Genomic DNA, 13,453 nt, shown 5'->3' with positions numbered 1-13,453 from the left:
TGCTAAAAATTCAGGTCTCGGTAGAGCCTGGCTCATATTCCGTTCTGTCTCTTGTATGGGATTCAAATCCATTTTCTATTGTTCGTCTGCAGAATGGGCTGACTAGCTAACAAACACTCTCAGCAAATAACACTGAAAAAGCTAGAGAGCTTCGTCAAACTCTATCGCCGCAGAAGAGGCTGGCTGAGACATCCCATCAGGGATGGGATGGGAGTGTTGGTGTGGCATCACCACTCTGCAGGAGCCATAGGCCAGGAGGCCATGCAGAGACAGTGACAAGCACTTGGCAGCGCCCAGAAGGACCCAGTGGAGGAAGCAGCAGGCAGGCACTTATTGCTCATTAATATTATGTACTGCAGCTGGGGACCCCCATTTCAAAGGGAGCTCAGAGCAGCCTCAGCAGCAGTTAATGGTTCAACAACTTTTTAAACAGCTGGGGAGGTGATCCAGAAGCACTTGGAGATGGAGGGGGTAGTCAATTTGAAATCATCATGAAATTCCTTCACATCCAAATAATCTCCATTGCTAAATTAGATGGAGGATCTATAAAAGGGCATCTCACATTCTTTTTTTTTTATGGCAAGTGTTTCTTATAAGAAGGAAGCTGTAGCTTATGTCTACAGTGATCTACAAGAAGAGAAAGCAGCTATCTGAGAAGAGATAACAATCCTATGCTTCTCTCCAGAGAGTAGTTTTATGAAAGAATTCACATTTTTAAAAGTAGAACATTTGACGTTGGGGAAATGGGACAAGCAGAGGGTAAAACTAGCCATCAGGATGTTGTCCATCCTGACACAGGAAGCCAGCAATGGTTTGATCAAAGTAGCAGAGGGAGAGGCTGAATGCATCCATGTCACCTGCCCAGCTTCACATTTCTTTTTTGATTTTTGTGTAACCAGACCTAGGCATTTGGATTAAAAATAATATGGAGCTTGAGATTCCTTTTCCATGTCATAAAACTCTTCCCTTCCTCTCCTCTGCCCATTCTTGACATCCATGTTGTGGCACATATTCTTTCCACCTGGCCATTGGGGGTGACATTGGAAGCAGGCATTTGTCTCAGCTGGGACTGGGATTTGGAATCAGACTGATAGCCCCAAGGTACTTTCTAAATGTAGCCAAGACTACAAGTAACTTAAGGAGCTCAGTGTATCTCCCCATGAGGACCAGGAACTGAAGAGCATTGGAGAAAGAGAGAGAGAGAGGGAGAGAGAGAGAGAGAGAGAGAGAGAGAGAAACACACAGAGAGAGACGGAAACAGAGAGAGACAGAGACTGAGAGACAGAGAGACAGAGACAGACACACACACAGAAAAATGAACTAGGTATCTCAAGACGGATAAACGTAAGTTGGAAAATCTTAAGGCTTCCCAATTCCAGTATCTTCATGGGTGGGAACTGCTTTTTTTTTTTTTTTTAAACTTTAGATTCTACCATACCTTTCTACTGCTTCATCCCATTTCATTTTATTTTTTAGCTCAGTTGAACTTGACTCACATTACTTGTAACTAAAGCACCCCAACGAACCTGCAACTTGAGGAGTGAAGAGTCACCTACTGAGCTCTTCTGCTTTACAGGTGCTTAATCTGATGGACAGCGCTTGGAATCTTGTGGTGCTGGCCTTACAGCGTCTGCTGGTCCACTGTAAGCAGCCACAATAGACTGACACAGTCTGGTCTCATCTAGGAGTTCTGCCACACACTGTTTTCCATGCTCTCCTGGCTCCTGTATTCATAACAAATGCAGGTTGAAGTGGCAAGCTACCCCAGGAGAGAGCTGTGTTCCATGAGGATAGATTTGAAATTTAAAACTTGGGGACTCTGTTAAGGTGTTTTATGTAATTCTGCCTGTTCTTGCACTGTTCTGCTATGTATTTACAGCTGTGTAGAAGCCTGAGGGGAGCTTCAGGGATGCCCCAGATGTGGTGACATAGGTATGTTACATTGTGATATTCACTGAGTGATACAAGACATTTGAAAAAAATACAGACATTTAAAACAGCAGAACAAATTCCTAGCCAAATAGAAAAGAGAACAGTGAGACCGAAGACACGAGCCACAACATCTGGGCAGGGATGTCTTATTTTCTGATAGTACCGACTGCTTATTTCAGGTGAACTTGACCCCTATTCTCTAGTTACCCATCTAGGGAGTCTCAGACCACACTAAAATTACACGCTTGGAAAGACTACAGACACAAGGCCTCAGCATTCTGTCATTAGCCAGAGCAGTGCCTGTTTCTGACCCCATGGAGAATGCAAGGAAAAACAGCGTGAATGGCTTTCTAGTTTCCCTGGCTCCTTCAGTATTATTCAGTCCATGTGGTAAAACATGGACTCTATGGGCCAAATGGTTGTTTCTTCTATGCTCATTTCACAACGGTCTTGCTCATACCTGGTCCTCATGAGAGGATACATCAGCACTCAGCTGAGAGTGGCCAGGGATGATATAAGTAAGATTTCAAACACCAGCATGTAAAATAGGCTTAAGATTCCTATCTTTCAAGTTTTTCTCTAGTAACTTATATTCCTATAATAGAAAGACAAGGTTCTTATGTTCAAGAATTAGTTTTCTTATCTTATACTAGAAATAGGCAAAGGAATTAAGAAGTTAGTGAGCCCGCTGGCAGAACTTCTCCTAAGCTCAGTTTATCACAGGATTCTTGGGAAGGTGGAAGCCTTTGGAGGGGGTGCCTCTGAGTTTATCAAGAATTTAGGAGTGGGAACCCACAAATTAATTATTTAGCTGCTGGTAGTAGCTTAGGTTTAAATTCTGACTCTTGCTCACACACTGGTCCATTCTGGGTGAGGTATATGATCACTTGGGTTTTCAATTTTCTCTTTCATAAAGAAAGATAATAAGAGTATAACTTTGAAAACTCAAAGTCAACCTAACTGGACCTATCAGTACAGTGTGGCACACAACAAAATCTCAGCCACTCTGAATTATTCATTCTCTTGACCACTCATGTGATTTTGATCATTCATTGTTTTTTAATTGTAATCATAGCAGTGCTTTGATTTATGCTCCATGTCATGTGATATTATATCTCCTATACATATATATTGAATATTTGATCTATCATAAACATTTGTGAAGTAAATAATACTACTATGACTTAGGAACATTCTTTCCATGTGAGAATTTCTTCTGCAGTGTTAAGCGGTGGCTGTGATGTTGTATGAATATGATGCATTGCTTCCTGAAAAGTTAGGGCTTCATGCTGTAGTGTCTCACTTGGAAGGGGAAAGTAATGCTTAGATCTCTCACCCAGGTAAGAGATTATGTTCAGACACAGAGAAAGGAATAACAGGCTGTGTGTTAGGTGGGCAGAAGACATTGATCTCCCTTATGTCTGAACCTGAGAGTCCACTTCAGAGTCTAAATCAGCAATGTCCAATAGAAACATAAGAGAATTTGATGGTCTTGTACTTCTCATTCCAACTTAGGATAAGAACACAACTCCAGGCATTTCTACTTGCAGAATTTCTAGGAAAAATAAATATTAGCTATGGTTATCTCTTGGCTTTAATAATCCAGGAGGCAGAAAGGAATGACTGAATTGGGAAGGCCTATGTCAGATGTGCCTTCTAGCTATTGACTGGACCCCAAGACTTCATGAGGGGAAAAGTGGGAAATGGACTTGAGGGCAAGATTGAGTGAGATACCCAGCTCTGGCCTTCGTCTTTGATTGTGTATATACTGTCAGCATGCTCTACCTCAGACTGGTCCCTCCTTCTTCTCTGCCTCTGCCCCTATGGTCAGAGCAATAAGAAGGGAAGATTCAGGGATTTATAATGAAGAAGGATGACAGGTCAGAGGTCTGAAGTGACAGCAGTCTTCACAGTTCAGAATTTACAACTGATCTCCTTCCATCTGCTCAGCAGTCTGCTGTCCTCAACTGGACCCTGAACCTCATAGATCCTCACCTAGGAAGCAGACCTCCCCTAATGAGTCAGGTCAATGCCCGCCACATCAGGAGCTGAAACATACCCTGGAAAGCTGATGGAGAGGCTGACCTCTGGACACATGCCCCATCAACACTGCATGCTGTAAGCTTTGGTCTAGGAGACCACTCCAAACAACATGATTATGGCACACAGTAGCAGTTTGAATTAGTAAGACGGGGCGAAAATCGCCCTCTTCTCTTCCCCATTACAGTGGGAACATCCAGGGAGTCCTTGAAATAACCACACAGGACTGAGCAGTGGAGGGCAAAGGGGATGTCTGGAGGAACCTTTGTTTTTTTCTTTTGGACATCAAAGGATGTTATACTGAAGGGAACTTAAAGACCAGGCAGTCCAGCCTACTCGTTTCCCAGACAAGAAAAGTGAAGCCCAGAAACAGATGGGCTGCCTCCTCTAGTCATATGGGGCTTAAAAATATATATGTCTATTTATTTTTTCATAAGCTTTTATGAAAGTGACCAGTGTTATCTCACTTCCTGGCTTCTCAAATTCAGGATCCTGCCCAATCTAAGTACAATTTATAGCATGAATAAACCTTCTACTTTCCTACCTCCATACTGTCCCACCACATGGAACCCCATCCTCCACTTTCCCCATCATTCACTTCTGTCTATCCACCCTTCAGTGATGATTCCAAATATATGGCTTTGATGTTTGGAAATCATCACTGAAGGGTGGATAGACCTTTTCTTATTGAAGTAAATTTTCCTATTGAAGTAAAATTCCTTTTGTCAACACTATCCTAATAAAACAATAGCTTACCTAAAGGTAAATACGTTTATAGACTAGATGGAATACTTATGAATTATGTAATTTAGTCCTTGAAATACCCCTGAGACATTGGTGATACTTCCAGCCTGTTATACAGGGAGTTTAAAACCCATGTTTGAGGTTCTTGGCTAACTCAGCCCTATAACTGTAATAATTTATTAAAAAATAAGGTATACATTAATATGCTTATGAGGAGAGGAAAATCTATTCTCCAACATTTTTTTTTTTGCTTTAAGTATCCTTCCAAATGGATAAAAACAAAACAAAACAAAACTGATGAAGCTTCGTAGTTAATGGATATGGAACCCCTAAATTTTCAAATCCTCACTAAATCGAAGTTTGTCTCAAAGTATAAAGCACTGCTGCCTAAACTTTCATTTCAAGGTGTGTTGAAAGTATGTTGGAGTCCATTCTTTCAGGATGAAGTTCAACAACTGTATTTGCACTGTGCCTTTATCTTGTATCATCTACACCTATTCAGGGTCAAACAGGCAAGTGGTACAAACATTTCTATTTTCAAATTATAACAGATGCTGGTGTCCCATCCCATCCTGTGGGGATTTAACCTAAGCCTCTGCCCTTGAATACAACATTTAGGGTTTGTATGGCTTATCTCAGAAATAGCTTTAGATTTTGCCATGGGTTATATAAAGAATAAATGTTGAGAATGACCATTGTTATTTAAGAAGTGACCATGAAGGAATAAGGAAAGTTTCTGTAAAGATGGTAAAAGTCTACAGTGGGGTGGAGTGGTTTTCTCTCGGGCTTAACAACAATTTTTCCTTTGGGGGAGTTCTGTTGGATGAGTTGGTTTTCCTTGGATCTTAAATGTTCCTCAAAGGAACATATGTTAAATATTTGTTCTCAAGCCTGTGGTGTTGTTGAGAGGTAGTGAGACCTTTTAGCAAATGTGGCACAGAGAAAGGAAGTTGAGTAACTGAAGATATGGCCTTTTGGAGGATAGTGGGACTCTTCTCTCTTCCTGACTTGTTCTTTGCATCTGGCCACCATGAGATGAACAACTTCACCCCACCATGTGCTCCTGCAATGGTGTTCTATCTCTCCAGAGGCCTCAAAATTACAGTGTAGTGACAATGGACTGACACCTCTAAAACCATGGGCCCAAACAAATCATCCCTTCTTATACATTATTACTGTTGGGTCTTTTGTCATACAGACAGCAAGCTGACTTACACACAATCCTAAACAATGATAGCACCTGTGTCCTCAAAATTTTAAGGCAATCAAAAACTAGATGGATTCACTCCTGCACTCTGACACTTGACAATGGATTTGAAACTCAGAGAAATGAAGTTATGTATCTGAACCAATGGGAACAAATGAGAATCTATTCTTCACTGTGTTTTGGTCTTTCCACATTAGCAAATAGCATCTCATTAATGTGATGGTTATTATAAAGAATGGTCCAAATAAGAACCCAGCATTTACACACACACATTAGTTCTGGGAGTTAATGCTTCATCCGGTGCCAGGAAATGGTACACAAGAAATAATCCTCTCCTAGAGTCTTCCCAGGATTCAATCTTCTAAAAATATCTCTTTATTAAAAAGAATAGAATTGTGTATTTTTCTTTCGTTAAAGCTGAAGAAAGCAGGTTTAAGCTGATCTATAGAATCAATGTTATGATTGTTTTGTTGCCATCAAGTATATTAGATTTGCCAATTTGTGTCTGTTTTCTAAAACCTCAAATAGTTCAAATCAAGACTGGGAGGCCAGGATGTAGAAATTAGAATAAGCATATAAGCAGAAGCATTTCACCTTTTTAGAGGAGCAATACACTTAATCTTATAACACATCTGTACAGAAGCATTAAAATTTAATCCTTTTTGTACAGATGTTGAGAGCAGCATTTTTAGGCAAACAGACAACCTTCCTATGAAGAATAGCAAGAACTTTTGTTTAACTCTGTTTTCTTTAAGACCTTAATTTTAGAAGGTAAATGTAGAGACCAAAACGTTTGAGAGATCCAAAATACAAGCAAGAAAGTTTCTGGAGAGATTAGAGAGGATAACGGGGAGAGGAAATATAGCCAAAGTACATTATATATTTGTATGAAAATGTCCTTATGAAACCTAGTACTATGTATCATGATAATGTACCAAGACAAAAGGAAACACCTTGTACATTAATTCACCGAATATTCTTATACTAGCTAGTGTACAATTATAGACTTATATGCAGATATTTATATTGCTGCCTTTTTTGCCCAGAGAGGATCACAGTAGTTTCAAGCTTTAAACTGAGGTACAGAGAGCAAGTAACTTACCCTTAGGAAAAGCTATGTCAAAGGGAAGTATCACTGTAAAGTGGTGTGGAAATGTTCTTCCTGGTGATATGTTAATTTTAACAAACTTTATTGTAATTTAGAAGCATATTTAACTCATGGAGGCTTTTTTTTTAATAGCAGTTCTCAGTATGTGTAAAGTAAAATCTGATGATGTCTCCAAATAGTCTTTTCCCTTCCCTTTTTTAAAACAAAAATCTCCAAGGGCAGAATGGGAAGGCTTAATGACAAAAATATAAAGAGTGGGATTCCTATTATCTTTAACCAGAATAAGTTGAATTTCCCAGTTTCTTACCTTCTGAGGATTTTAGTTCTTAAGAAACCAGAGATATATTAAAATATAAAATAATGTTGATCCTCTAAAAATTTCTAGTACTTGAGAAATCAGTTTAAGATTTAAAATAATGCTGAATGTCAATCACAGACAATTAGTTCTTCCTTCTGTAATCACTTTACTTTGGTAAACAACTTTTCTCAATACTTCTCTGTTGTGTAACAGTTTCCTTGGAGACTGAAACATTCCATCCTGAAGGGATGTTCCTTAAGCAGGAAGGTATACAACTCAATAGCTCCAGGAAGTCCCTGAAACTGACAAGATTCCCTAGGCCTCTCCCTGGCAGAGTAAGCAATAAAAGCTGAGAGTCCCTCCGAGACTAGCAGAGCTAAGCTGCGAAGACTTTCAGAAGAGCTAGGCTGCAAAGATGACCCAGAGACCAGACCAGTTGCCTGGAAGAAGCAGAGACCAGCCAAGCGGCCTGGAAGAGGTTCAGATCAGAGTCACTTGGAAAGGACACTCTCTTTGTTGAGCTGCCTGCAGGCTGTGCAGTGTGCTCCAGCTTCCCACCTTTTTGTGAGCTGGTAGGGTGGGCTTTGATGATGCAGCAGTTTTTGAGTCCTGTCTCCTGTAAGTAACCCCTCACTCATATTCCTGGAAGTAACCCCGTAAAACTCATTGGTTCCCCAAGGTGAACTTTGGTAGTATCTGTGGTTCTTTGTGGGTTTTCAGTCTGAGGTAAGTAGACATGTGTGTTGTGTCTCCACAGGAAAAGTTGTCACACAAATCCCCTTAAAGATAATCATTCTTAATTAAGCTAAAACAAGAAGTGGGTATCAGGTTGTATGCATTCACCCCTACTATGTCAGCATGTTTAAGTAACCCCCAAGTTATTTCAGACATATATGAAGAGATCAGAGTAGAAGGGGAAATAAGAGATCGTTGAAAGGACTGGATGGCCAAGCCAGGACCCTAATAGGCTCCTCTGGCAGCCCTGGCATGGACCAGGCCTTAGTTTTGGTTCACTAGAACGGCCTGGAGCTGAGCAAGCAGTTCTCAGGAAAACCAAACTTTGGAGCAACCAATCAACAGGTGCCCCCCAGCCTCCAGCTGGCTCAGCAGGCACCTCTGAGTTCCTGCTGGTTCAGCAGATGTCCCCCAGACTTCTGCTAGCTAAAGATAGCTTTCTATACCCTCTCCTTAAAAAGCCCCTAGACACTAGCTCCCCCCCTCCCGCCCCACCAATCAACTACAATGGGCCACTAACCACTACAGCCTCCCACCAATCAACTCCCAGACTAATCTTTTCTCCACCAATTAGCACTAGATTAATCCCTCCTCTCTGGAATTCCCCTAACTCTGCTTAAAAGGAGCTTGTGACCCCCCTTTGGGGTTGCTATTTGCCACCCCAACTGTTGGAAACAATAAATGCTCTTGATAAATTGCATACGTGACTGTTGGTCTTTCTTGGGGGCTTCTCTCGGACCCTAACAGTCGTCAGGCTAATCTTCCACCCTGAGTAGGACTGTTGTTATGACACATCTAAGAGGTCACCAGACAGTATTTAGCAGAACCTGACAGTGGCATGCTACTTCACATGGCAGTCCACTCCTGTCTTCAGAAAGTCACATGTAGCATTTGATGACTCTTTCTAATTTTGAGTAAGAATCTAAGTGATCTTAGCTTGGCCCAGACCTGGCTCCTATGGTGGTGCAGCCTTCTCTTTCTTCACTGATAAATTTGAAGGCTTGCTTCCCTGCTTCAAGAATCTGTTCCTCTGAGGACATTGACATACCTGTGGGTCTTTTGTTTTGTCTCCCTAGGCCTTGGGTTCTGATCTGTCAATATGGTCCTTCTCTAGGAAAGCAATTCTCCCAGCCAGGCATGGTGCTATACAACTGTAACCTTAGCATTTGGGAAGCAGAGGCAGGGAGTGTGTGTGTGTGTGTGTGTGTGTGTGTGTGTGTGTGTGTGTGTGTGTGCGTGTGTGTGTGTGTGTGTATGTATTTGTGGGTGTCATGAGTTCAAGGTCAGCCTGGGGGACAGCTAGGCCCTGCCTAACAAACCAACCAACCAAAACTCGAAACAACTCCTCAAACAAAGCAACTCTTTTCTTGTGTCTCAAAAGGTACCAATCTCCCTTTGAAAAAGCATGGGTTTACATTTGTGCAGCCTAAGCTGCTGAGAACTTCTCCTTGTTCCTGTAGGGCTCTTTTTGGAGAGAGCAGGCCTGTGAGCTGAGGACTTACCTTTGCCAGGGTTTCATCATCCAGGTGATTCTTCTGAATCACATGTTGAAGTGCAAAATAGATTTTTTCCTGAAGCTTCTGGACTTTTCTTGGTTCTATCAGCCAGGCTCGGTCTGACAAGGGGAAAAGCCAAAGCATAAGAAGAGGGCACACATGCTTTGCTTCATCCCCTACATGTATGAACACTGAGTTTTGGACCCATCTCATCTCAGCCTTAAGTTGCTTTTGAAGATATGTAATTATTTATATGAAACACAAATAGCTTATAAACAATAATGCCGTGAAGCCGGCTCCACAGGAAAGCCATTTGGTTCAAAGAAAGTCTTTCTTTGCCTGGTATTGGTAACTGTTTCAGCGTTTCCTCCTTCCTCCATGCCGATGCTTAGATTTTCTTTCCAAGCAGAAATAACTGATTTGAAACCGTGTAGGAATACTGTTAGCAACCACAAACCCCTTCTTTAGCTTGAGTTATCCCTTCATGGGGTATAAAGCTGATACCATACTATAACATACAGAGCACACAATCAATTTCAGAAACTAACTTCTGAGTCTGATTTTCCTGTCCCAAATTAAATTTTAGGTAGGTTAATCCCTCCTTTTTCCTTTCCTTGCTCCCGTGCATTTCCATTTTCCTAGCTTTCTCTTCCCATCTCCATTCTTTCCTTCTTTTCTGCTTGGAAGCTTTACACACCACAGTGACAAAGTGTAGCTAGTCTAGTATCATTGCCTCAGTTTGCTCAAGAGACTCTGGGAGTCTCCAAATGGTGAACAAATACTCATGGAAAAGCACCTGGCCATGATCCTTCTGAACATAGTTCAGGTCAGGTGAGAAACTTGATTCTGTAATCCTAGACAGGGCAAGGACAAGTCAAGCCAAGAGTTAAGCATACCCTTACGTAAGTGAGCACAAAGGACTTCAGTGACAATTGTCAATCAGAATAAATTAAGTTCCCCTTTCCCTTCCTTAAGCTATTTGGGAGTAAATAGACAGTAGCTATTAAGTCAAAAGGCTGGGGAAGAGTAGGGTCTGACCTGAGAGGACACAGATCTATCTTCCGTCTCCTCTAAGCTTGTTACTATGCCAAGATGACAAACAGGGTATTTGATATTGCAAAGCTTTGGAGTGTGGATCTGCTACCAAGCCTGGAAGACTCCACACTGGGCATAGAGAATAAGACAAATAGAATGCTTCCAAACTCTTTAGAGCATAAGGACAACATCTGTAGTTTTCAAAAAGGCTAAACAGTTCAGTCGATTTCTAACTCGTGGATACCAACTTAGCCTCCTGGGATGGTCATTTCCACTGCTTTTTCAAGCTGAAGATGGCATGGCTTCAGCATTTGCTGCTAAGAGTTTACTGTGTTCCATAAACAAGCCCAAAGAGGAAGGGAGTCTTTGTAAGGCTCTTCTTTTGATTGAGCAGGAAACAGAGGAGGGGGCTGTCTTCTGCATCTATAGAATCCATCTTTCATGGAGCAGATGTCAGTGCAGACAATCAAATGCAATGAGGGCATGAGAGGACATTATCTGGTATTAAAAAGGGACTTTTGTCACTTCCCATATCTGTATTTGTGCTTTTGGGCCTTTCAGTTTTTGATGAAAAGGGTCAAATAAAAACCAGAAGCAATTTTTTTAAAGATTTGATTGGACTGTCAGTGATCATATTGTGAGTAAGATAGCCTCGGGATAGGAAAGTGCAGAGGCACCTATTTGTGACTATAGCAGGATGACATGTCAAAGGTATGATAGAATTATAACTATGTAAAAACTATTACTTCCAGTCTTGCTGAAAAATGTTAGGATGTAAGTAAAGAGGTTGATCTCAGAAAGAAATGGATTGAAGAAAGAATTAATCTTAAAAATGGGAAGGGGTATATTCTTCCTTCAGTAGAGAGCTGACAACAAGCTGTTATGCCATATATCTAACAGACAGTTGCTTGAGTGACTCTGGGAAAAGAGGGAGCACGTATTTATTGTCATATTATTATTATATGATTATACATCACTAAGCTCTTTATTATTACACTTCAAGCAGGCCATATACTTTAAAGTACATACATTGCTGCAATTTTAGTTGATCCATAAACGTCACATCTTAGCTTTGGAAAACGGTCTAGTATTTTACTGCATTTTAGAGCTAGAGAAGGTGTATTTTGCTCCCCCTCCCCCACTGTAGAGTCTATTGCCTTATTTTATCAGTGAGAGAACTACAGCTTTGGAATCACACAAAATGATGGCATGCATCTGTGTCTGAGATTCTTCCTCTTCCACCAGGCAAGCCCCTGCTCCACAGCTATCCTTCCCCTTGGAAATGCTTAATACTGCTAAGGATATTTGTCTTGAAAGATGATGGCAGTGCGTTGTGGATAGAAACGTCTAAAAATGGTAATTAAAGTCCCTATACTTGGTCTTTCATTTAGCTGTTTTCTGTAAGTTTCACTCTATTGGACTCTACATTAAAAAAAATTTCCTTTATTCTTAAGCTCAAAATAGAACCCAGCCGCTCAGTCAGGGTTCTATTATAAATTCATTTTTTTTTATTATTTGTTGAGGAACAATTTTGCTTACCTGGATCTGGGGTGATCCCTGCCACATGTGACATTCTTGTTTTAGGGGAAAAATTGGCCATTTTAATAAACGTGAAGTTACTTGCCTTTGCATTGTCCAAAGGTATCAAACAATTCCTAGAGAAAATGCAGCCCCTTTAAAGTTATTTCTTGAACGCTTTGGCATGGGTAGGTGTAATTGATGTTAAAGATAGTGAAGCAGGTTTGAAAAGAAGGCAAGGGACCCGCGCCTTCCTACCTGGGGATATCAGAACAGCAGAGGAGAACAAAGCAATCTCCTCCTCAGTCAGCTGCAAGGAACACAGATTCTTTGCAAAGTCAAATGCTTCGTTCACCAGGTCATCAGAACCTAAAAGGAAGGAGAAATCTTAAATGGAAATACTTGAACTTGGAATGGGGCACAGGAAGAAATACCTCATTATCAAGTAGATACTCAAGGTTTTGCATATTAGACACCTAGACAGGGCATTTTAAGTCCCCAGTCACATGAAGTGATTCGATATTAAAGGTAGATTGAGGAAAGTGGGCAACACCTTTACTGAGTAACTGTAGATCGTCTTAGTGATGAGGGGGTGAAATACCAGCTAGTGAGTACTCTGTGTCACATCAGCTGGGAACACATAACCTGAATCCTACAAATCTGAAAATGATTCCAGCTCAGAAGTTGTAAGTAAGCTGGATTTGACGGCATATGTGTAGGATGTCTGCATTCAAGATGATGAGGCAGGAGGATTGCAAGTTTGAGGTCAGCCTGGGGACATGGAGAACCTTTGTCTCACACCCATAAAGTTTCACCAATATGACTGCCTAGAAATGAGCTGAACGAGGACAGCAAAAGATATGTTAAAGTGGATGAGGGAAAGACCAGGAGACCTCAACTCTACACAAAGAACTGTAGACAAATAAGGAAGGCTGAGAGCAGGCAGACTGGTCAAATACCAAATGCTTAGCCCTGAAAACAGACATACAAGTAACGTGACACAGATGGAGCAGGTTATATTTAGAAATATGTATGTATGTACTTATACATATATGCTTGTAATAACAATGAAAAAGGTCATGCATTTGAAAGAGAGCAAGGAGGGGGTTTATGGGAGGGTTTGGATGGAGGAATGGGAAGAGAAAAAAAATGACATAAATATACTATAACATCCAACATAAAAAATAAAATGAAAAGGTTTTTAAGTAAGGGATTTGAGACTCCTTTAGACTAAATCCACAGCTTTGAGAGAAAACCTAGAAAATTCTACACCGGGGCTCAGGAAGTGTCATTGGTAGTGGCACTCGAACTTGGCAACATGAGATGTCCAGGGGCTTCAA

General features: G+C 41.0%; 1 protein-coding gene across 1 annotated transcript in view; it reads right to left on the bottom strand.

The window, feature by feature from the left end:
• Rorb (RAR related orphan receptor B) overlaps nt 1–13,453 on the bottom strand; it is a 183,397-nt gene that overhangs the window by 8,320 nt on the left and 161,624 nt on the right. The window contains exons 8-9 of the mRNA XM_052762239.1: nt 12,372–12,482; nt 9,567–9,679 (exon numbers count right to left, since the gene is read on the bottom strand). Coding sequence (XP_052618199.1) covers nt 9,567–9,679; nt 12,372–12,482 — 224 coding nt within the window. The remainder of the gene's footprint in view (nt 1–9,566; nt 9,680–12,371; nt 12,483–13,453) is intronic.

The sequence above is a fragment of the Peromyscus californicus genome, unplaced genomic scaffold (genome assembly GCF_007827085.1).
Source record: "Peromyscus californicus insignis strain IS unplaced genomic scaffold, ASM782708v3 Scaffold_4__1_contigs__length_199733344, whole genome shotgun sequence".
NCBI classification, from domain to species: Eukaryota; Metazoa; Chordata; class Mammalia; order Rodentia; family Cricetidae; genus Peromyscus; species Peromyscus californicus.
The sequence above is the reverse complement of the archived record's forward strand: the minus strand, read 5'-3'. Positions and strand labels throughout refer to the sequence as shown.